Genomic DNA, 22,509 nt, shown 5'->3' on the forward strand with positions numbered 1-22,509 from the left:
TCTTTAGGTAGATATATTCCTAAGTATTTTATTCTTTCCATTGCAATGGTGAATGGAATTGTTTCCTTAATTTCTCTTTCTGTTTTCTCATTATTAGTGTATAGGAATGCAAGGGATTTCTGTGTGTTGATTTTATATCCTGCAACTTTACTATAGTCATTGATTAGTTCTAGTAATTTTCTGGTGGAGTCTTTAGGGTTTTTTATGTAGAAGATCATGTCATCTGCAAATAGTGAGAGTTTTACTTCTTCTTTTCCAATTTGGATTCCTTTTATTTCTTTTTCTGCTCTGATTGCTGTGGCCAAAACTTCCAAAACTATGATCCAAAAGTCTACAAGCAATAAATGCTGGAGAGGATGTGGAGAAAAGGGAACCCTCTTACACTGTTCGTGGGAATGCAAACTAGTACAGCCACTATGGAGAACAGTGTGGAGATTTCTTAAAAAACTGGAAATAGAACTGCCTTATGATCCAGCAATCCCACTGCTGGGCATACACACTGAGGAAACCAGAAGGGAAAGAGACACGTGTACCCCAATGTTCATCGCAGCACTGTTTATAATAGCCAGGACATGGAAGCAACCTAGATGCCCATCAGCAGATGAATGGATAAGAAAGCAGTGGTACATATACACAATGGAGTATTACTCAGCCATTAAAAAGAATACATTTGAATCAGTTCTAATGAGGTGGATGAAACTGGAACCTATTAAACAGAGTGAAGTAAGCCAGAAAGAAAAACACCAATACAGTATACTAACGCATATATATATGGAATTTAGAAAGATGGTAACAATAACCCTGTGTACGAGATAGCAAAAGAGACACTGATGTATAGAACAGTCTTATGGACTCTGTTGCAGAGGGAGAGGGTGGGAAGATTTGGGAGAATGGCATTGAAACATGTATAATATCATGTATGAAATGAGTCGCCAGTCCAGGTTCGATGCACGATACTGGATGCTTGGGGCTGGTGCACTGGGATGACCCAGAGGGATGGTATGGGGAGGGAGGAGGGAGGAGGGTTCAGGATGGGGAACACATGTATACCTGTGGCGGATTCATTTCGATATTTGGCAAAACTAATACAATTATATAAAGTTTAAAAATAAAATAAAATTAAAAAAACTGTGAAATGTTTGCAACAGTAAGACAAATGGATAATTTCCTTAGTTGAAAAGAACTCTGTCAAATCAATAAGAAAAATAGCAAGTCAGTAGGAAAATGAGTGATAGATATGAGCAGGTAATTACAGAAATTGAAATACAAATCTTAAGAAAAGATACTCAACAACTTCATCATAATTAAAGAAAATTGAAAAAGCAATTGTATGTCTGATTATTGGCAAAGATGAAAAAGTATGATAATGTGCTGTGTTGCCTGAGGTATAGGGGAAAAAATAGGTGTTACAAGTAATTTGGAGAATTCTATTTAGAGGGCATTTTTACAGTATTTATTAAATTAAAAATGTACATGTCCTTTAACCCAATAGTTGTCCTTCTAGAAAATTAGCCCACATATAAAGCTATATCATTTTGGAAGGACAGTCATGTTTGTGTGGTTTTGCTTGTAATAGCAAAAGGCTGTTTACAACCCAAATATCTTCAGCAGAGGGGTAGTGATGATGAAGTATACAGTGAAATAGCTGTGAAAAGGGAGTAAAAGTTCTGTTAAGTGCTGATTTGGAAATATCTCCAAGATATATTGTTGAGTTTGAGAAAAGACAAAGTTATAATACTATGTTTAATATATTCCTACTTAGAAAAAAAGTGGGAGGGATGTATTTGTCCAGGACTGTTGCTGAAGGAAACCATTACTGTTGGTTGTTTCTGAGGAGGAAGCCTGGGAACCTAAAAGTCTGCGGTGGAAAGGAGAGTTACTTTTTATTTTATACTCTTAACTCTGCTTGAGAATATCTTTACCTTGTGCTAATCTTACGTTTTGGAGTGAAAACACTAAGAGAATCTAAAATGATCACATCAGATCTTCAATAATGAGAATAAGAGAAAGAAAGATAAGAGACTGCTTTTCTGAGTGTGAAAACAATGAAAGAAATCACAAGGGAAAGATGTGTAGATTTGACTATATAAACTCTGAACCCTCATGCTTCTAAGATAAGTTGTAAAATTAAAATACAAACTAGCAAAAATATGTGTTGTAAATATATCTAACATAAAATAATATTAAAAGTATAAGCACTTATGAAAGAAAATGGACATAATACATATACTTAACAAATGTTGGTTCCTAGATTTCATTATTTAAATCAAAACTTGGGAGTCAACTTTTATTGACAGTCTATTTATTTGTAAAGGATAGGCTAAGCTGTGTAAAAAGGTAAAAAATACACAAGTTCAATAAATAAATTTATTTTTCTCCTAAAGAACAGTCTGAAAGATAATGGGCTGCCCCAGACCAGGTAGGCAGCTCTGTTCCAGGGACTCAAGTTCCTTTTCTGTTGTTCTAACATCCCCTGTGGTAATATTCCTGTCCAGGTGGTCAAAGCTGACTCATTATCATGCTTTCATTCCAGTCCACAGGAAGGAAAAACAGGACGTCCAGGGCAAGTGACTACGTCTTTAGGTGTTGACCAGGAAGCTGTATGTATCAATTCTAATCACACCCCACTGGTACAGACTTAGTCATATGGCCACACCTGTCTGCAAGAGGAGCTAGACATGTAGCTCAGCAGCCATGCCCCCAGTTAAAATGCAAGGATGCTAAAGAAAAAAAAAAAAGATACAGCTATCACAGGACTGGAAAAGGTCAGTTTTCATTCCAATCCCTGAGAAAGGCAATGCCAAAGAATGCTCAAACTACCGCACAGTTGCACTCATCTCACATGCTAGTTGAAGAAGGCAATGGCACCCCACTCCAGTACTCTTGCCTGGAAAATCCCATGGATGGAGGAGCCTGGTAGGCTGCAGTCCATGGGGTCGCTAAGAGTCAGACATGACTGAGTGACTTCACTTTCATTTTCCACTTTCATGCATTGGAGAAGTAAATGGCAACCCACTCCAGTATTCTTGCCTGGAGAATCCCAGGGACGGGGAAGCCTGGTGGGCTGCTGTCTATTGGGTCTCACAGAGTTGGACACGACTGAAGCGACTTAGCAGCAGCAGCAGCACACACTAGTAAAGTAATGCTCAAAATTCTCCAAGCCAGGCTTCAATAATACATGAACGATGAACTTCCAGATGTTCAAGCTGGTTTTAGAAGAGGCAGAGGAACCAGAGATCAAATTGCCAACATTCGTTCGATCATCGAAAAAGCGAGAAAGTTCCAGAAAAAAATCCATTTCTGCTTTATTGACTGTGCCAGAGCCTTTGACTGTGTGGATCACAATAAACTATGGAAAATTCTTAAAGAGATGGGAATACCAGACCACCTGACCTGCCTCTTGAGAAATCTGTATGCAGGTCAGAAAGCAACAGTTAGAACTGGACATGGAACAACAGACTGGTTCCAAATAGGAAAAGGAGTACGTCAAGGCTGTATATTGTCACCCTGCTTATTTAACTTATATGCAGAGTACGTCATGAGAAACACTGGGCTGGAGGAAGCACAGGCTGGAATCAAGATTGCTAGGAGAAATATCAATAACCTCAGATATGCAGATGACACCACCCTTATGGCAGAAAGTAAAGAAGAACTAAAGAGCCTCTTGATGAAAGTGAAAGAGGAGAGTGAAAAAGTTGGCTTAAAGCTCAACATTCAGAAGACAAGAATCATGGCATCCAGTCCTATCACTTCATGGCAAATAGATGGAGAAACAGTGAAAACAGTGGCAGACTTTATTTTGAGGGGGCTCCAAAATCACTGCAGATGGTGATTGCAGCCATGATAAAAAGATGCTTACTCCTTGGAAGAAAAGTTATGACCAACCTAGACAGCATATTAAAAATCAAAGACATTACTTTGCCAACAAAGGTCCATCTAGTTAAGGCTACCGTTTTCCCAGTAGTCATGTATGGATGTTGGACTATAAAGAAAGCTGAGCACTGAAGAATTGATGCTTTTGAACTGTGGTGTTGGAGAAGACTTGAGAGTCTCTTGGACTGCAAGGAGATCCAACCAGTCAATCCTAAAGGATATCAGTCCTGAATATCCATTGGAAGGACTGATGTTGAAGCTGAAACATCAATACTTAGGCCACCTGATGTGAAGAACTGATTCATTTGAAAAGACCCTGATGCTGGGAAACATTGAAGGTAGGAGGAGAAGGGGACGACAGAGGATGAGATGGTTCAATGGCATCATGGACTGAATAGACAAGAGTTTGAGTAAACTCTAGGAGATGGTGATGAACAAGGAGGTCTGGTGTGTTGCAGTCCATAGGGTCACAAAGAGTCGGACATGACTAAGTGACTGAACTGAACTGATCACAGTGTAAACAGAGATAGTGGTACAAAGCACTCAATTAAGCAGTGCTCTTCTGGGTAGGAAATCTTAGCCAGAAGCAAGTACATCCTGTTGAAGATTATGGAAGCCTCATTTTCCCCATGGAATGTCATATTTGGTTTCTTTTTGTAGAAGTGGGAGGATTTGTCCTATGTCCCATGTAACAAAGTTGGTTTGTAAATTAATTTAGGAAATAATAGCAACAACAACAACTACAAATGCATGGCTACTATAACGAAAGAAAGCGGAAATGGATGTAAAAAGACAGTTAATAGTCTCTGCTATCTAATGTCTTCATGTGCCCCCTCTGCCTATACAGAAAACATGTTCGTCCTTCCTCAAAGGAGAAAATCCACAGTTCTGTCCAGTCGCTGCATCTAGCCTGAAAACTAGAATCTCTGGCTTCTATCAGGTCTTCATGGTTCTCTGGGAGTAACTCCTTTGATTGTTCTTTGTGATTTTTGGCTTTGAGCTTGGGAAGGCTCTTTTTGGGTCCATTGTTCTTAGAGAATACACCTGCAGTTGCAACATATGCCATTCTTAGGGGCTGTGTCTTTTGTGTTTGCTGATGTTGATTTGGGGACCTCAGGATTGCTTTAGGAATCAAGCAATCTTTAAGTTTGGTAGAACCATTTTGTGGTGTCTTTGGTGACACACTTCCCTCAAACACTTAGTAGGCTTCTTCTTTACTTATATCCCAGAGAAGGCAATGGCACCCCACTCCAGTACTCTTGTCTGGAAAATCCCATGGATGGAGGAGCCTGGTGGGCTGCAGTCCGTGGGGTCTCACAGAGTCGGACACGACTGAAGCGACTTAGCAGCAGCAACAGCTACTTATATCCAGTAGGTTCATGTAAATGTAGCCACACCCAAAGATTTTTACTTAAGGCTATGGTTCTTACTCCTGCTGAATCTCCTTTCCTATACGCCTTTTGTGCTCAGCTTATCCCTTTCCCCTCAATTTCATGGTGGCTACGTGGATGCCGTCTGTAAAAAGTTAGGCCTGGGTTGGAAAATAACACCTTTAATTCGATCTTTGCTGCTAGACAGGCTCTGAAAGACATTATTTCCTGCCATTTAAAGATACAGAAGTAACCTGAGGCTTCAAATTCCTAGATTCTCATTAAATTTGGATAGCAGGCCTTGGGCAAAGAGAAACTGTCTTAGCAGAGCTCTTGTCCCTTCTGTCTATGCTGGCAAACCAGCCAATACTTGTTTGCCTCCGCCTCTCTTGTAGTGCCATCCTAAAATCAGCAAGAGGTGGGAAACAGAGTAGTCTTCTGATATTTTTCACCCAGTTCTAGGTAATCACAAGCAGTGGTTTTGCTGTATCTCACAAATCACCTGCCTTTTCGGCCTGCAGCCTAACCACTAAGCCAGTGCCAAATATGTTATGCCTTTCCAAATGCAAAATCCTATTCTGCAGCTAATTTCTCAATCAAGGAACAGTTAAGCTGTTATAATGAGGTGTCTCAAAATATAGTAAGTCAAACAAGATAGTATTTCTTTCTAATGTGATAGTCCAGAGTTGGCAGGAAGGCCTAGGCATAGGCAGCTCTGTCCTACAAAGGGACCTAAGTTCCTTTATCTTGTTGCTCCCCTAGGGAGATGACCTTAGCAGGACAGTCCAGAGCAATGCATCAGCACTGTAGTCACATTTCATCCTATATGAAGACGGAGAGGGGGACCAGGGAGAGCATTTTGTTCTCATGGGAGTGACCTTGAAATCCTCCTACTCTCATCACATTGGCCCAGACTTGGTAATAAGGCCCCACCTCGCTGCAAGGGGAGCTTGGAAATGCAGACTGTAACTTACCCTAGCACAAACTTGGGGTGTTCTGTACCTAAAAGGAAATTAGAAATAGTTTATTGTCTCTACCACAGGCAATCTGGCTGTCTATTTAGGAGAAAAAGATCATATTAGATCCTCATTTCATACCATGCACCAAAATAAATTCAGATGAACTAAATGGTTAAATATTTAATTGAAAAACAACATATAGGAATATTTATCTGATCTCTACATAGAAATTTTTTTCTAAAGTATGAAGAACAGAGGAAAATTATAAAGAGAAAAATTGATAGATGTGGCCATTTATAAATTATTAAGTGTAAACACTCAAGTCTCTTATATAAAATGGTATAGAACAGCCTGCCTTCCATATCTGGCATGCAGAACTTGTGAATAGACAGGGCCAACTGTATTAATGTTTTGTTGGATTGCCCAACTTTGTGTTGCTGAAATGTGCTAGGAGCTCTCTTTTATGTTTGTTCAAATAAAGCATACGTTTATCCACCATAAAAAAATTAAATGTACAGATTGTTAAGCTTAAAACAGAATTGGCCAAAAGGAAAAATATTTGTCAAAATAAAGGCAAGAACAGGTAAATAAATATATATAAATATATTAAGCACTCATTCAAAATAAGAAAAATTATAGTATACCAATGGAAAAAAAGAACAGTAGTCAAAAAAGAAATACAGATTAAAATAAGGAGTTGCCTTTTGGCCTTACCAAGTGTGGTAGGCAGAATAATGCCCCCATCCCCCAAAGATGTCCACCTTCTAATACCCAGAACCTGTGAATGTATTCTGTTACATGGCAAAGGAGAGCTTCAATTATAGATGGGATTAAGTTTGGTAATCATCTGACCCTAAAATAGGAAGAGTATCCTGGGTTATCCAGGTGTGCCCAGTGTAATCATAAAAGCCCTTAAATAAGAGATAGAAGAGGATGTCAGAGAGATGCAATGTGAAAAGAACTCAAATCCCTGTTGCTGGCTTTGAAGATACAGGAAGGGGGCCAGGAACCAAGGAAAGCCGGCATCTGGCAGAAGCTGATAGAGGCAAGGAAGCAAATTCTTCTCCAGAGCCTCCAGAAGGGAACACAGCCATGCCACACTTTGACTTTAGCTCACTGAGACCCCTGTTGGACTCCTGATTTACAGAACTGTAAGAGAATAAATAAAGCCACTAAATTTGTGGTAATTTGTTAAAACATCAATAGAAGACTAACATGCCAAATTTGTGTGTGTGGGTATTGTTTATTTTTCTATTAAAATTGAAAAAATATATTTTTATTTTTATGTGCATATTTTTAAAATATGGGTACTCGGTGCTGGTGGGACAGACACTGCTGACCACTGTTGATGGGAATGTAAATTACTTCAGACTCTTCTGAAATACAACTTTGGAGTATATTTCATAAGGGGCTTCCCTGTTGGCTCTGAAGAATCCCTCTGCCAGTGTAGGAGACAGTTTCAATCCCTGGGTCGGGAAGATCCCCTGGAGAAGGGAATGGCCACCCACTCCAGAATTCTTGCCTGGAAAATTCCATGGACAGAGGAGCCTGGTGAGCTACAGTCCATAGGGTTGCAAAAGAGTTGGACACAACTTAGCGACTAAGCAACAAGAAAATCTTCATACCCTCCAACCTGTTGAGCCTAAGGAAACAATTTGGAAATGGCAAATATTTTCATACAGAGATTATCACAATTGCACTATTAATATTAGCAAATAAGTAACAAACATTAGGAAAATGTCAAGTGCGTTTTCGTACATCTGTATGACACACTATCAATGGAGCCATTAACAATCATGATTGTAAAGAATGAAATGAAAAAATGCTTATGTAGAGTATAAAGTTAAAATGATTTAGTACATAAAACTGTATTTTCAATATAATATCTATGATTACCTGTGCCTAAGTCTTAAGTGGGAGATGCATTTAAAAAAGGAAAAAAAAAGACTGAAAAATCAAGATTAGTAGTGATTATGTGAGTTACTGAATTATTGAACGTATGGATTCTTTTCTTCTCTATACACTTATTTAGTATACTTTTAAACTAAGAGAATAAAATAAAAGTTATGAGACAAGGAAAATGTTATGAGCCCAAGTAGGGGGAAGTAGTAGGTCTCTCAGACCAGGGCTAAGTCCGTTTTTCCCCCATGCCTTGCTGAGAGATTATCGTATTTGGCCTTAATAATAATCTTGTGAAATAAAGTACCTTTTGGGAAATTGAAACAGAAAGAGAGTAAGTGGTTCACCAAAGATTATACAGTTAATAAATTTAACTAAGGCTAGAAGCTGTCTTTTGATATCTAACCAATATTCTTTTTTATCGTGTGTTTTTATGAACTTTCTATAACTGTTCATGAGAAGTTATTATTATAAGCTTCTTTAGGGCCAAGACTTTAGTATTTATTTTTATATTACCTTTAATGTCTATCTGAAGATGCCTTGACCATAGTAGATGTGCAGTAGATACTTTTAATTGACTCATAACTGGCCAAAATTACTAAAGGGTACAAAAGGGAAATAGATTTTCATAAAAGAAACTGAGGCTATGGTAAAAATCTTAAGAAAGCCCATTCTTTTTCACCATTTCACTCTGTTTCTCCCTTCCTTTCTTTTTCCTGTAATTAATTCATAACATCTCTGACCTTTTTTATTATCTTCTTACACTAATAAAGGAAAGCTATTACTAGCACTTTGAACCATTGTCAATATCCAGGAAATTCTTTAACACAAGAGTTTATTCTCATGAAAGATGATTAAGAATTGGAAGTTGAGAGAAAGCTTCTGAACCACTGGCATGTTAAGTGTTAGAGATGAGTATTTTTATGGATTCTAAATCATAAAAATGCATTGAATTTAAGTTAAGAGTACTGGACTTAACTGTAAGGAAATAGCTGCTCAGTTTCTAAAATGTTGACTCTTTAATGTTATCCCCAGTGCTAGTTATGATTCTCTGCACATAATAAAAATATGCTAGCTACTGCATGCCTTTTGGAGAAGGCAATGGCACCCCACTCCAGTACTTTTGCCTGGAAAATCCCATGGACAGAGGAGCCTGGTAGGCTGCAGTCCATGAGGTCGCTAGAGTCAGACACGACTGAGCGACTTCACTTTCACTTTTTACTTTCATGCATTGGAGAAGGAAATGGCAACCCACTCCAGTGTTCTTGCCTGGAGAATCCCAGAGATGGGGGAGCCTGGTGGGCTGCCGTCTCTGGGGTCGCACAGAGTTGGACACGACTGAAGTGACTTAGCAGCAGCAGCAGCAGCATGCCTTTAGATCTGAGAACCTTGGGTTATTTCAATAATCAATAATTTTTATCATCACTGTTAGTTACAGAGAACCTTCAGAATGAGGCCATGTGGAAGAGTAGAAAGATTCATGGACTGATGAAATCAGGTTTAATTTTGATTTCTGGTCTTGTCTCAACCATTAGCTAGTATGACTTTGGAACTCCCCCCACTAATACTTTCTGGAGAAAGAATGTTATAAATAAGTTATAAAATAAGTGTGATTTAAAATATATTATTAGCTTTTCTGGAACTCAGGGTTTTTTTTAATAAAATGAAGAGGATAGGTTATCTTGCTGAGGTTTGAAGTCTCTTCCAACTATAAAAATTCTAATTCTGAAACATCATATTATTCTAAGTAGAAAATAATTTAAGAATCCTAGGTATTTGTTCCAGAATGTCAGAAAGCAGAAGATTGGGATGCAAAATATCATTACATACAAGCTAAAATGTCGAGTTTGTGAGAAAACGTTAACTTAGAGGTCTTCAGTTTGAACTTTAGCTGTTGGCATTTCTTTGAAAAGCTATAGTATATTGAATCATATGAAAAGGAATACAGCTGTGCATAAATGCTACACCACGTGCCTGAGCCCCAGCCTCTCCACAACAGGAGCAGTGTTTGATGTGCACAGGACCAAGGCAAACAGCCCAGCCATGGCAGAGGTCCCCAGGCTCAGCAGTACTGACGCTGCTGGACTGCTAGCCCACTTCCTAGCCTTTACCACCCGATTCTACCAGTGCTGGAGAAACTCCCAAAGCTCTGATCTAATCTTCTCAGCCCACTAGGAAATTCCCCTGTTTTCCACCTGGCCTGTGGGGAAGGCACAAACTAGGCCTCAAGTAGGCAGAAGCTAGGTAAAGAGAACAAAATTGACAAGAAAAAAGACCTGAGAAAGAAGGGAAGAAAAGGAAGTTCGGTGGGCTAGGGGGAGAGATGAGAGGGAGTGAATTAAGGGACCAGTGAGAGGAGACTGGGATGAAGGAAAGCCTTGCACGACTGTCACAGCTTGAGCTGCAGAGGTCAGGACACCTGCAGCCTCCTAACCAATGTATGACTGCCCATCTTCATCAGGCGCAGAGTTTCAGGTGAGGAAGCCAGGGTTAGACCCCTCGAATTAACCAGTCCGCTTCCTTCAGAAGCTCCCTTCTGCTCCCGAGCTTATTGCCCAGGAGACAAAACTACGTCCTCGTACTGCTAATTTCTGCCTGCCCTCCTGTGGTGCACGACGCTTGAGACAGTGCTAAAGCCTTGACCTTGCTCTTACCGCCCTCAGTGTCTTTTTCCAAAAGTTTTGTTTCCCAAATTTGGGGGAAATTTTGTTTTTTGTTTTGCTGACTATAAGCTTTTTAAAACCTAAAAGTGGAACTGATGTGATGTATGTGGTAGAACCTTGTGAGGTTTGAATCGCGTGATCCCAGTTCCCTGTTCTTGGATCCTAGAGAGCATCCCCACTCTCTTCTCACTCTGGGGAGTTTAGAAACCAGAGTCCTGACCCACAAGGAACTTAGCTGATAACTGCAAAACAAAACTAAAGCACATAGTGGTGATCCAGAAAAATTAACATTAAGTTATGATATCTACTTTACTTAACATAAAATTGTGGATAACACCTCTTTTGTTTTTCTGTGTTTTTTTAACACCCAACTCAGATCAATAGTTACAAGTTTCTGAAAGCCATCTTCTTTCAGGAGTGCCTTGAAAGCTTTAGGACAATCACAACAAGTTGCATTTCTCTCTCAGCACATGAAGGCAGAGAGACTTTTCTGTTCAGACTGTTCATTTGAGCTGCGTGTTTTTCCTTTTCACACTGTTAAGCTTATGTACCTAATTCTTGTTCTGGCATCTGTTTTTAACAACTGTAATGAAGAGTCTAAATGTAAATTTCCATTTTCTTACACATCTGACTTCCATCCTCAACAGTCTGCTGAAACTGCCTCTGCTCAGATCATGGAAGACCTCCTTGTTACCGAGGAGCTTATGTTTCAGTTAAACCCTCTTTCTGTTTGATTTAAAACTATTGGCCCCTCACTTTCCACTTTTTTAAACCCTTTTCTTAGTTACTATGACACCAGCCTTTCTTGCTTTTCATTTTTTTTCTACCTCTGTAATTGCTCCTTCTCAATCGTCTTTCTAGACTCCTCTTCCTCTGACTGTTTAAAAGTGATGGTTCTCCAGAGTTTCTTCCTCAACCCCATCATATGTCTCATCTCAGACCTCTTTCCTTAGCCTGTGACCTGTAGTCAAGCACTTACTGGACATTTTTACAGAATTATGAATGTCACCCCCCACATCTAGTCATTCACGTAACCATACCTATTGTACCACCTCAACAGCCCTCCGAACCATCCCTTTTCTGTACCCACTGTTGTTGCCAGTGCCAGCAAACCCTTGCCCTAGACTCCATGCCTGAGGGGATTCTACTCTGGATTTCCTTCAGCTTTGCCATTCCCTATGTGGTGAGGAGTCTGTAGGGCCAAAGAAGCGTGTCTGCCCTGCCTCTCACCACTTTCTAGCTACACAAGACCCCAGCAGTCCCTGCACTGCCTCTTTCCCAGGTCTGTTCTTCTGAGGATGAACTGCATCCCTGGGTGTGCTCCCTGGGCCCAAAGGGTAGCTAAGGGGCAGCTGTTTGGAAGAGGATAGATGGAGCTTGGATGGGATTGGACCTTCAGGTCCATGTGCGAATATTATGAAGCTCCTGTGTTGTAGACCAGAGTCAGAGGTCAGAGGAAAGGAAGGCGGACCACTTGCCTTACTCTCGTCACAGGCCTGACAAGCTTACTAGTTATTGCCTTATTTTTCTTTATATTTCTGATATAGTGCTGGTAAGTGACTTCAGCTACTCTACTTAAAGAGTTTTAACTTTAATTTTAAATTCCCATCCACCTATTGCTATCACAGTCCCTACCCAATACACAATGAATACTCAGTACATGTTGGTTGAATGAATTGAACAACATACAGTTTGTATTGAAGAATTTATAATTATTTCCTCTTCTTAATTGTCATTTTTAAAGAATTTATGGTAATGTTTTGTATGATTTTATTATGTCTTAGGGTCAACACTTATTCAGGAAAAAACATACCTCTAATTTTGCATTACTATTAAATGGAAAAACTATATATATGTGTGTGTATGTATATATATATGTAACAATTTTATTTCTAAATATATTTTTACAAACAAATTAACTTCTTAAAATAGGGTAAGTTAATGGTAGGTGACAGAAACCTATGTCAGACAAACATGAAAATCTTTACATTACAGATTGGTGTTGCGCCGTGGTCACCAGATGGCAGTGCTTATAACCAATTAGTAAGTGACAAGTCCTGAGGGGTTGTAGGATACAAATTCAGGAAGGAAGAGAACTAAGTTCTGGAAGATTTAAATACGCTGGGAAGAGCAGGGACTGGATTTCCCTGCCAGATTTCCCACAAATTCAAAGGATAACCCCCAATCCTGTAGGTTCCAGTTCTCCTACTGAACTCATTTATGAGGAGTGCATTTATGTATGATGACTTTTAATGCAAAAAACACACAAAAAACAACACACAAAAAAGCACACAATTATTTAAATTAGAATAATTTTTAAACACCAAATCAGCATGTTTTTCACTGTAATTTTTCACTTGATAATCCATGTTGTAGATGCACAAAGACCCCAGCAATCCCAAGTTTGGTGACCTTTTAGACTTATATGCCATCTGAATTGTCCTTAGTACCATACGACTTTAGCAAGTATACCTGTGTTAGAAATATCCAGATCTGTGCATTGAGTAAACTGGACTAGGATGGTCCTCATATTATCTCAAGCTCACATGTTCTATGACTCGTACATTTGCTGCTTGGAAAATAATCTTTTCATGATTCCACTGAGAGGTAGCAAAAGCTGAGCCATGGCAATTATTTGAGTTTTACACCTTAATTTTCAGGATGCATTCTGTTTTATCAAGTGGTTTTTAAAAAATATTTCTTTATTTGTTTGGCTGCACTGGGTCTTAGTTCTGGCACACAGGATCTTGAGTTGCGGCCTGTGAACTCCTGGCTGTGGCATGTGGGATCTAGTTCCCCGACCAGGGACTGAGCCTGGTTCCCCTGAGTTGGGGTCACCAGGCAAGTGTTTTTTTTTTTTTTTCCGATATCTTTCCATGTTCTCCTTCCACTCTTAACATATTTAGGCATAATAAGACTTGCTCATTCCAATGCTTCTCCTTCTAGATGGGATGAGTCTTTCAGGAACACCTCATTAAAGATGTTAAATATCACAGTAGCTGCCATTATGAGCCATCATGCATTGTTTGACTGTTGTACCGTCACGAGTCATGATTAAGGGAGTCATGATTAAAACCACTTAATGACAGTGTTTCAAGAATATTTCTATGATGAAATTGCTGTGTGACAGCTGAGGATCCTCTGGCATTTGGAGGAGGTATTTGGTTTATAAACAGTTTAATTGTGTTTGTCATTTAGAAAATAGTTCCCCTTACATGAACATATTTTTAAATGTCTTTGGTTCCCTAAATTTAGTAATATTAATGATTCTGGAAGCTATTTTGCCTTCAAATAACTTTTCCAACATGTACAAAGGTTTGAGCAGACGTAATTCACATATTCTACTTCCCACTCACTTATGCTCCTACATTAAGAGCCCTACTTTTACCCACATGCCTGTTTATTTTCCCTTCTACATTCAAAAAACTTTTATCAAGGTGGTACTTGTTAAAAGGAAGATCTGACACCTACATGGTGGTTAAAAAGCAAAAGGAGCAGAAAGAAAAAGTAGTATCATATATATGACATGTATACTGTTCCTTTCATTTCCTTTACCTCCAAAGCAGAAGAGGTTGACTCACTTCCCTTTTTTGGTCTGTGCTTTTTGAACTTCTGACTTCTTTTCTCCTTCAAGGCTACTTTTAAATGTGAATGTTTGTGTTGGGGGTGGAAAAAGAAATGTGGGAAAAGGGTTTTCAGGTTCCGTGTTCATCAGGGAACAGGACAGAGCGCTGAACAGAATATGGTAATGAGGAAGGGTGAGCTCAAGAACAAATGAAATGGAAGCAAGGAACTAGTCTTCACTAAGCCTTGCAATTAAAGTCTGAGACTGGAAAGGACCTAGGGATCTGTAATTATAGTACCTTCACCTAACAAATACTCATGGCATGCAGACTGAAATTAAACTAATCTCTTCATTTTATGGGAGAAGGAATGGAATCCCACAAAGACATATTACCCAGGAGCATTAAAGTAGTCAGGTGCAGACCAAATCCTCTGATTCCTTGACCAGTTCCTCTTCCATTAGAAGATTCTTGAATGTTTATTTTTCCTTTTTTTGTATTTCCATTATCCTGCAGAGCGTAGATGTGAAATGTTGAGCTCATTTGTGTTATTTGTAGGGCTGGAGGCACTTACTAGGTTTCTGTAAGTGGCAGTCTCAGAGGATATGGAATTGGGACTCAGACCTGGGTCTGAATCTTAGCTTTGCCTGTTAGCACTTGGGCAAGTTTTTTTATGTTTCCAAGCCAAAGCTTTCACATTTCAGTAAATGGAGATGATAATATCTTGCACATTATGTTGTGATAATAAGTAAAACAAGGTTACTGAAAGTATTTACTTTGGTACATGGCACAGATCACAGGCTTCAGTAAGTATCTGTGAAATGACTAAGGGGTGACCATCGGTGTATTAGGGTTATATGCAGTTGTTGGTGTGTTTGTGGCTTTCCAGGTGGCGCTAGTGGTAAAGAACCTGCTTGCCAGTGCAGAAGATGTAAAAGATACAGGTTCCATTTCTGGGCCAGAAAGATCCCCTGGAGGAGGAAATGGCAACCCACTCCAGTATTCTTGCCTGGAGAATCAGATTGGTGTATTTGATTTCCCTCGCAGAGAGTCACCATACTTTACCTTTCGGGTGTCTCTTGTTCTTTATAGATATGTATTCTTATTGCTGTAGTAAACACTGTTGGCTAACTTCTTTTTGTCTAGAAGATGCCTATTTTAGCTGCCTCACAGCCTTTTAATTTGTTTGATTCCAGACTAATCCATGGAGGACAGCTGTTAAATGGATTGGCAGGTCCAACTGTAATGAACGCAGCTCCATTCCTGTCCACAACATGGTTCTCTGCAGACGAGCGGGCCACTGCCACAGCTATCGCGTCGATGCTCAGCTACCTCGGGGGAGCTTGTGCGTTTTTAGTTGGACCGCTTGTCGTCCCAGCTCCCAATGGGACAGCACCTCTTCTTGCTTCAGAGAATAGCAGGACCCACATTAAAGATCTCATAGAGACTGTATTATACGCAGGTATTTTAAAGCTTATTTTCTTCCTGTTATATTTTGTCTTTTATCCCTGGCATTTTCACTCTACTTTTTGTATACCAGATCACTTCTTATAAAATAGAGGACTGCTGCTGCTGCTGCTGCTAAGTCGCTTCAGTCGTGTCCGACTCTGTGCGACCCCATAGATGGAAGCCCACCAGGCTCCCCCATCCCTGGGATTCTCCAGGCAAGAACACTGGAGTAGGTTGCCATTTCCTTCTCCAGCACATGAAACTGAAAAGTGAAAGTGAAGTCGCTCAGTCATATCTGACTCTTAGTGACCCCATGGACTACAGCCCACCAGGCTTCTCCATCCATGGGATTTTTCAGGCAAGAGTACTGGAGTGGGGTGCCATTTCCAACTAATCCATACATATTCATATGTGTGATTCCCTTTCATATAATATGGAGATGCCTATTTAAAACTTACCCTTTCTAGGAAGTGTAGTAAGTTTAAAATGTATTATTGCTACATGAAAGGTTATTTCTTAACTTTACTCTTCCCATCCGTTTACAGTTAAGAACTGTATAACGCCTTGTCTAGTGTCTTTTCTAGATATTGTGTAAAAAACTGAACATAACAATCTATGATACGTATTTGTTAAGCCTCTATCTGTAGGTGTTAAGTCCATTTTCTCCCTGTAGTTTCCTGTTGTTGGCCATGTTCTCTAACTTCATAAACATAGATCACCCATGATTTTCATTTCCTACTCTCTGTATGTTTATTCTATTAATAAGGGATGTTGACCTTTTCAAAACATTTTCTAGGTCCTTTCTCTTTATTTTAGACTCAAGCCCTAGTCCACTCTTAAATCTTAAGTATATTGCCTCTCCCCGTGGACCTGTTCATTATTTCTTTCTGTATTCAGAACACTTTTTGTAAGTGTTTCACTATGTACCAAACACCATGGTAAGCACTGGGAATTGACAAGATGACTGATGAGATCATTACAATACAAATAAGGATATACAGAGCTTGGGAAGCCTAACTGACCTGGCTTTGGAGAGAAGTTGAAGAGTCAGGGAAGACTTCACTAGGAATGTGATAATTAAAGCTAAGAACTTCACAGGTGTTCACTGAATGTTCACGTGGGTTAAGGTGTCCCTCATAGAAGGGCAGACAAGGTATATGAGAGCTCAGTATGTCCAGGGAACTGCATGTAATTTTGTATGGCAAGAGTAGTGTGAGTATGTGTTTGGGTGTAGGTAGCAAGTGACAGAAAATGAGACTGAAAAGGTAAAGGAGCAGATTATGATGAACTTCGTATTAGTTCATGTATTTGCTCATTAATTTAACAAATATATTTTGAGCTCCTATCTGTCTTTAAGTGTTCTAGGCACTGAGGTAAACATAGTTCCTGCCCAGACAGAACTTAGTGTCGCAAAGCATATAGACAAACAAGCAGTTGTAAAACAAGGTGCTAGGGGCTAAAATGAAAGACCTACAATTGCTTTGATTGCTCAGAGGAGAAGCACCTAACCAGATTCTGGAGGTCGAATAGAAGTTCCTGAAGGCACATAATCTAATTTGGAACCTACGGAATGAGAGAGCGTTAGCCAAATATAATGGGGAGAAGGAAGAACAGATTAGAGAGAGAGAACCATGGAGGAGAAACCTCCAGTAAGAGGGGAGAGCCTGCTACAATCAAGCAGCTGAAGAGTGGTGAAAGATGCAGCTAGAGAGGTAAGTCAGGCCACACAAGCCTCCTAAGCAGAGGTAAAGTGTTTGAAGTTCACCAGATTGTAGGCAGAGACCACACTCCAGGGACTTCTACACTAGAGAGCTATATGATGGAACTTATATCTCAGAAATCTGATGTGGAGGGGGTAAAAGTGAAATTAGAGGTGGTGGTGGTAAATAAAGCTCCCTGTAGACGACTCACTCCTTTTAAAGAAAGAAGCTGAAATGTAAGAATAATAAAACCAAAAGTAGGTAAAACAAATTTTGAACTTTATTTTGGTTATATCATTTCTTTTTGTTGATAGCTTAGGCAGTTGTTGTGTCTTTTAAATGACTGGATTTTAGGCACTACTGGGCATGTATTAATGCTCTACATCCTCTGGCTAATGATTCCAAGGCTGTCAAGCAGAAATCCCTATTCAAAGCTTCCAGCTATTGCTTCAGTGCTTTCATATTTTCCCATTTGTTTTCTTGAGGTAATGTCCCATGACCCTTCTTTCCATTAAAAAATAGTTTGCTTAGAATCATGACCTTAAGAGATTAATGATTCTTAAACTAAAATTATTGCAAACAAAGACATTATAAGTAAGCTGTAGACCAATACACATAGGCACATAAGTCCTGAACAAACTACTAGCAAACCAAGTCCAGTAACATAATAAGGATTATACACCACCACCAAATGGGTTGTATTCCTGGAATACAAGTTGGTTTAACATTCAAAATCCAATTAATATAATATGTTAATAGAATAAAGGAGAAAAGCTATGTGATCATCTTAATAGATGGGGGGGAAAAAAAGCATTTGACAAATCCAGCACCCTTTCAAGATAAAAACATCCCCAAATTAGAAATAGACAGGAACTCCCTCAACCTAGTAATATTAGGGCATCTATGAAAAACACATAGATAAGATCACATTTAATGGTCAAAGACTAAATGCATCCCCCCCGCCCCGAGAACAGGATCACCGAGTAAGAAAAAGAACTAAAAGTCGTCTAGATCAGAAAGGAGGAAGTAAAACTATATTTGTTGACAATGCCATGATCTTGAATATATAAAAATCCTTTGTAAATTACTAAAAAAGACTAATAGATCTAAAACACAAATTCAGCAAAAACGAACAAGCTCATCCTAAAAAAAAAAGTTTTAGGATGCATGATTAATATATAAAAATCAACTATTTCGATACACTTGTAATGAACAGTCCAAATATGTAATTAGGAAAACAGTGCATTTGCAATAGCCTCAAAAAGAATAAAATATTCAGGAATAAATTTAACAAAATAAGCATAAAACCAGCACTCTGAAGACTGTAAGGCACTGTTGGAAACAATTAAAGAAGACCTAAGGAAATGGAAAGACATCCTGTTCATGTGTTGGAAGTTTTAATATTGAAGATGGTAATACTACCCACATGTATCTACAAATTAAATGCAATCTCAATTAATATTTAGCTGCCTTTGTTACAGAAATTGACAAACATCCTAAAATTTGTATGGAAATGCAAGGGACTCAGAATAGCCAAAACAGCCTTGAAATGGAATAACATTGGAGAATTCACAATTCCCAGTTTCAAAACTTACTACAAAGCTTCACTTATCAAGACAGCATGATACTGGTATAATGACAGACATGTAAATCAACAGAACAGAAGTGAGATTCCAAAAAATAAACCATTACATTTATAGTGAAATGACTTTTCAACTTTTTTATTATAGTCAATTGACTTTTGACAACAGTGCCAAGCCAATTCAAAGGGAAAAGAAAAGTGATATTGAAATAACTGGATCAGTTCAGTTCAGTCGCTCAGTCGTGTCCGACTCTTTGCGACCCCATGAATCGCAGCACGCCAGGCCTCCCTTTCCATCACCAACTCCTGGACTTCACTCAAACTCATGTCCATCGAGTCAGTGATGACATCCAGCCATCTCATCCTCTGTCGTCCCCTTCTCTTCCCACCCCCAATCCCTCCCAGCATCAGGGTTTTTTCCAGTGAGTCGACTCTTTGCATGCGGTGGCCAAAGTATTGGAGTTTCAGCTTTAGCATCAGTCCTTCCAATGAACACCCAGGACTGATCTCCGTTAGAATGGACTGGTTGGATCTCCTTGCAGTCCACAGGACTCTCAAGAGTCTTCTCCAGCATCACAGTTCAAAAGCATCAATTCTTCAGCACTCAGCTTTCTTCACAGTGCAACTCTCACATCCATACATGACCACTGGAAAAACCATAGCCTTGACTAGATGGACCCTCATTGGCAAAGTAACGTCTCTGCTTTTGAATATGCTATCTAGATTGGTCATAATTTTCCTTCCAAGGAGTAAGCGTCTTTTAATTTCATGACTGCAATCACCATCTGCACTGATTTTGGAGTCCCAAAAAATAACTGGATAGCCACATGCAAAAGAATCAATTTGAATCCATTCCTTTCCCCATGTATAAAAATTAACTCAAAATAGATCATAAACCTAAATGTAAGAACTAAAATTATAAACTCTTAGAAAAAACATAGGAATAAGTGTTCATGACTTGGGTTAGGTGAATCCTTTTTTAAAAGGACACCGAGAGTACAAATGGCAAAAGAGAAAAATAGAAAAATTGGATTTCGTTAAAATTGAAATCTTGTCCTTCTAAAGATACCATCAACAAAATGACAAGACAACCCACAGAATGGGAGAAAATAATTATAAATCATATATCTGATAAGGAACTTGTATCCAGAATATATTTTAAAAAACTCTTAGAATCCAGCAACAAAAAGTCAGTTTGATTAACAAATGGGCAAAAGACTTGAAATAAACATTTCTCCAAAGAAAATATACAAATGGCCAACAAGCACATGAAAAGATCTTCATTGTCATTAGTCATTAGGAAAAGGCAAATCAAAACTGTAATGAGATAAACTTTACAACCTAGTAGGGTGACTATAATCAATAAAATGGAAAATACAGTAACAAGTGTTGAGAAAGTGGAGAAATTGGAACCCTCATACATTGCTGGTAGGAATATGAAAGGGTACAAGCACTTTGGAAATAGTTTGGCAGTTTCTCAAAATGTTAAACATAGATTACCGTATGACCCACCAGTTCCATTTCCAGGTATATGCCTAAAGAGATGAAAACATACATCCATGCAGAGATTTGTACACAAATATTCATAGTAACTATATTCATTATAGTCACAAAGTAGAAACAATCCAAATGTCAGTTAACTAAGTGGATTTTAAAATGTGATATATCCATTCAATGGAATACTGTTTGGCAAAAAAAATAAAGTACTGCTCCAACATGGGTGAATCTTGAAAACAATAAGCTAAGTAAAAGAAGCCAATCACAAAAGACTACGTATTATGAGATTCCATTTGTAAGAAATGTCCATAGTACTCAAATCCATAGAGATTGAAAGAAGATTAATGATTGCATAGGGCTGGGAAATTATTCAATATCACAGTAATCCAAGTCTATGCCCTGACCAGTAATGCTGAAGAAGCTGAAGTTGAATGGTTCTATGAAGTCCTAAAGACCTTCTAGAACTAGCACCCAAAAAAGATGTCCTCTTCTTTATAGTGGACTGGAATGCAAAAGTAGGAAGTCAAGAGATACCTGGAGTAAAATTTGGCTTTGGAGTACAAAACAAAGCAGGACAAACGCAAACAGAGTTTTGCCAAGACAATGCACTGATCATATCAAACACCTTCTTCCAACAACACAAGAGAAGACTCTACACATGGACATCACCAGATGGGCAATACCAAAATCAGATTGATTATGTTCTTTGCAGCCAAAGATGAAGAAGCTCTATACAGGCAGCAAAAACAAGACTGGGAGCTGACTGTGGCTCAGATCATGAATTCTTTATTGCACAATTCAGACCTAAATAGAAGAAACTAGGGAAAACCACTAGACCATTCAGGTATCAATTCAGTTCAGTCACTCAGTCGTGTCCGACTCTTTGCTACCCCATGAATTGCAGCACCCCAGGCTTCCCTGTCCGTCACCAACTCCCGGAGTTCACTCAAACTCATGTCCATTGAGTCAGTGATGACATCCAGCCATCTCATCCTCTGTCGTCCCCTTCTCCTCCCGCCCCCAATCCCTCCCAGCATCAGGGTCTTTTCCAGTGAGTCAACGCTTTGCATGAGGTGGCCAAAGTATTGGAGTTTCAGCTTCAGCATCAGTCCTTCCAGTGAACACCCAGGACTGATCTCCTTTAGGATGGACTGGTTGGATCTCCTTGCAGTCCAAGGGACTCTCAAGAGTCTTCTCCAACACCACAGTTCAAAAGCATCAAATCTTTGGCGCTCGGCTTTCTTCACAGTCCAACTCTCACACTGATACATGACCACTGGAAAAACCATAGTCTTGACTAGACGGACCTTTGTTGGCAAAGTAATGTCTCTGCTTTTCAATATGCTATCTAGGTTGGTCATAATTTTCCTTCCAAGGAGTAAGCGTCTTTTAATTTCATGGTTGCAATCACCATCTGCAGTGATTTTGGAGCCCAGAAAAATAAAATCTGACACTGTTTCCCCATCTATTTCCCATGAAGTGATGGGACCAGATGCCATGATCTTAGTTTTCTGAGTGTTGAATTTTAAGCCAACTTTTTCACTCTTCTTTTTCACTTTCATCAGGAGGCTTTTTAGTTCCTCTTCACTTTCTGCCGTAAGGGTGGTGTCATCTGCATATCTGAGGTTATTGGTATTTCTCCTGGCAATCTTGATTCCAGCTTGTGCTTCTTCCAGCCCAGTGTTTCTCATGATGTACTCTGCATAGAAGTTAAATAAGCAGGGTGACAATATACAGCCTTGACGTACTCCTTTTCCTATTTGGAACCAATGTGTTGTTCCATGCCCAGTTCTAACTGTTGCTTCCTGACCTGCATATAGGTTTCTCAAGAGGCAGATTAGGTGCTCTGGTATTCCCATCTCTTTCAGAATTTTCCACAGTTTGTTGTGATCCACACAGTCAAAGGCTTTGGCATAGTCAATAAAGCAGAAATAGATGTTTTTCTGGAACTCTC

General features: G+C 39.2%; 1 protein-coding gene across 1 annotated transcript in view; it reads left to right on the forward strand.

Annotated features, from left to right (window-relative positions):
* Positions 1–22,509, forward strand: part of DIRC2 (disrupted in renal carcinoma 2) — a 91,154-nt gene that overhangs the window by 17,437 nt on the left and 51,208 nt on the right. Inside the window, exon 4 of the mRNA XM_010834407.1 lies at positions 15,524–15,789. Within this exon, the coding sequence (XP_010832709.1) occupies positions 15,524–15,789 (266 nt within the window). The remainder of the gene's footprint in view (positions 1–15,523; positions 15,790–22,509) is intronic.

The sequence above is a fragment of the Bison bison genome, unplaced genomic scaffold (genome assembly GCF_000754665.1).
Source record: "Bison bison bison isolate TAMUID 2011002044 unplaced genomic scaffold, Bison_UMD1.0 scf7180017864032, whole genome shotgun sequence".
Taxonomy (NCBI): Eukaryota; Metazoa; Chordata; class Mammalia; order Artiodactyla; family Bovidae; genus Bison; species Bison bison.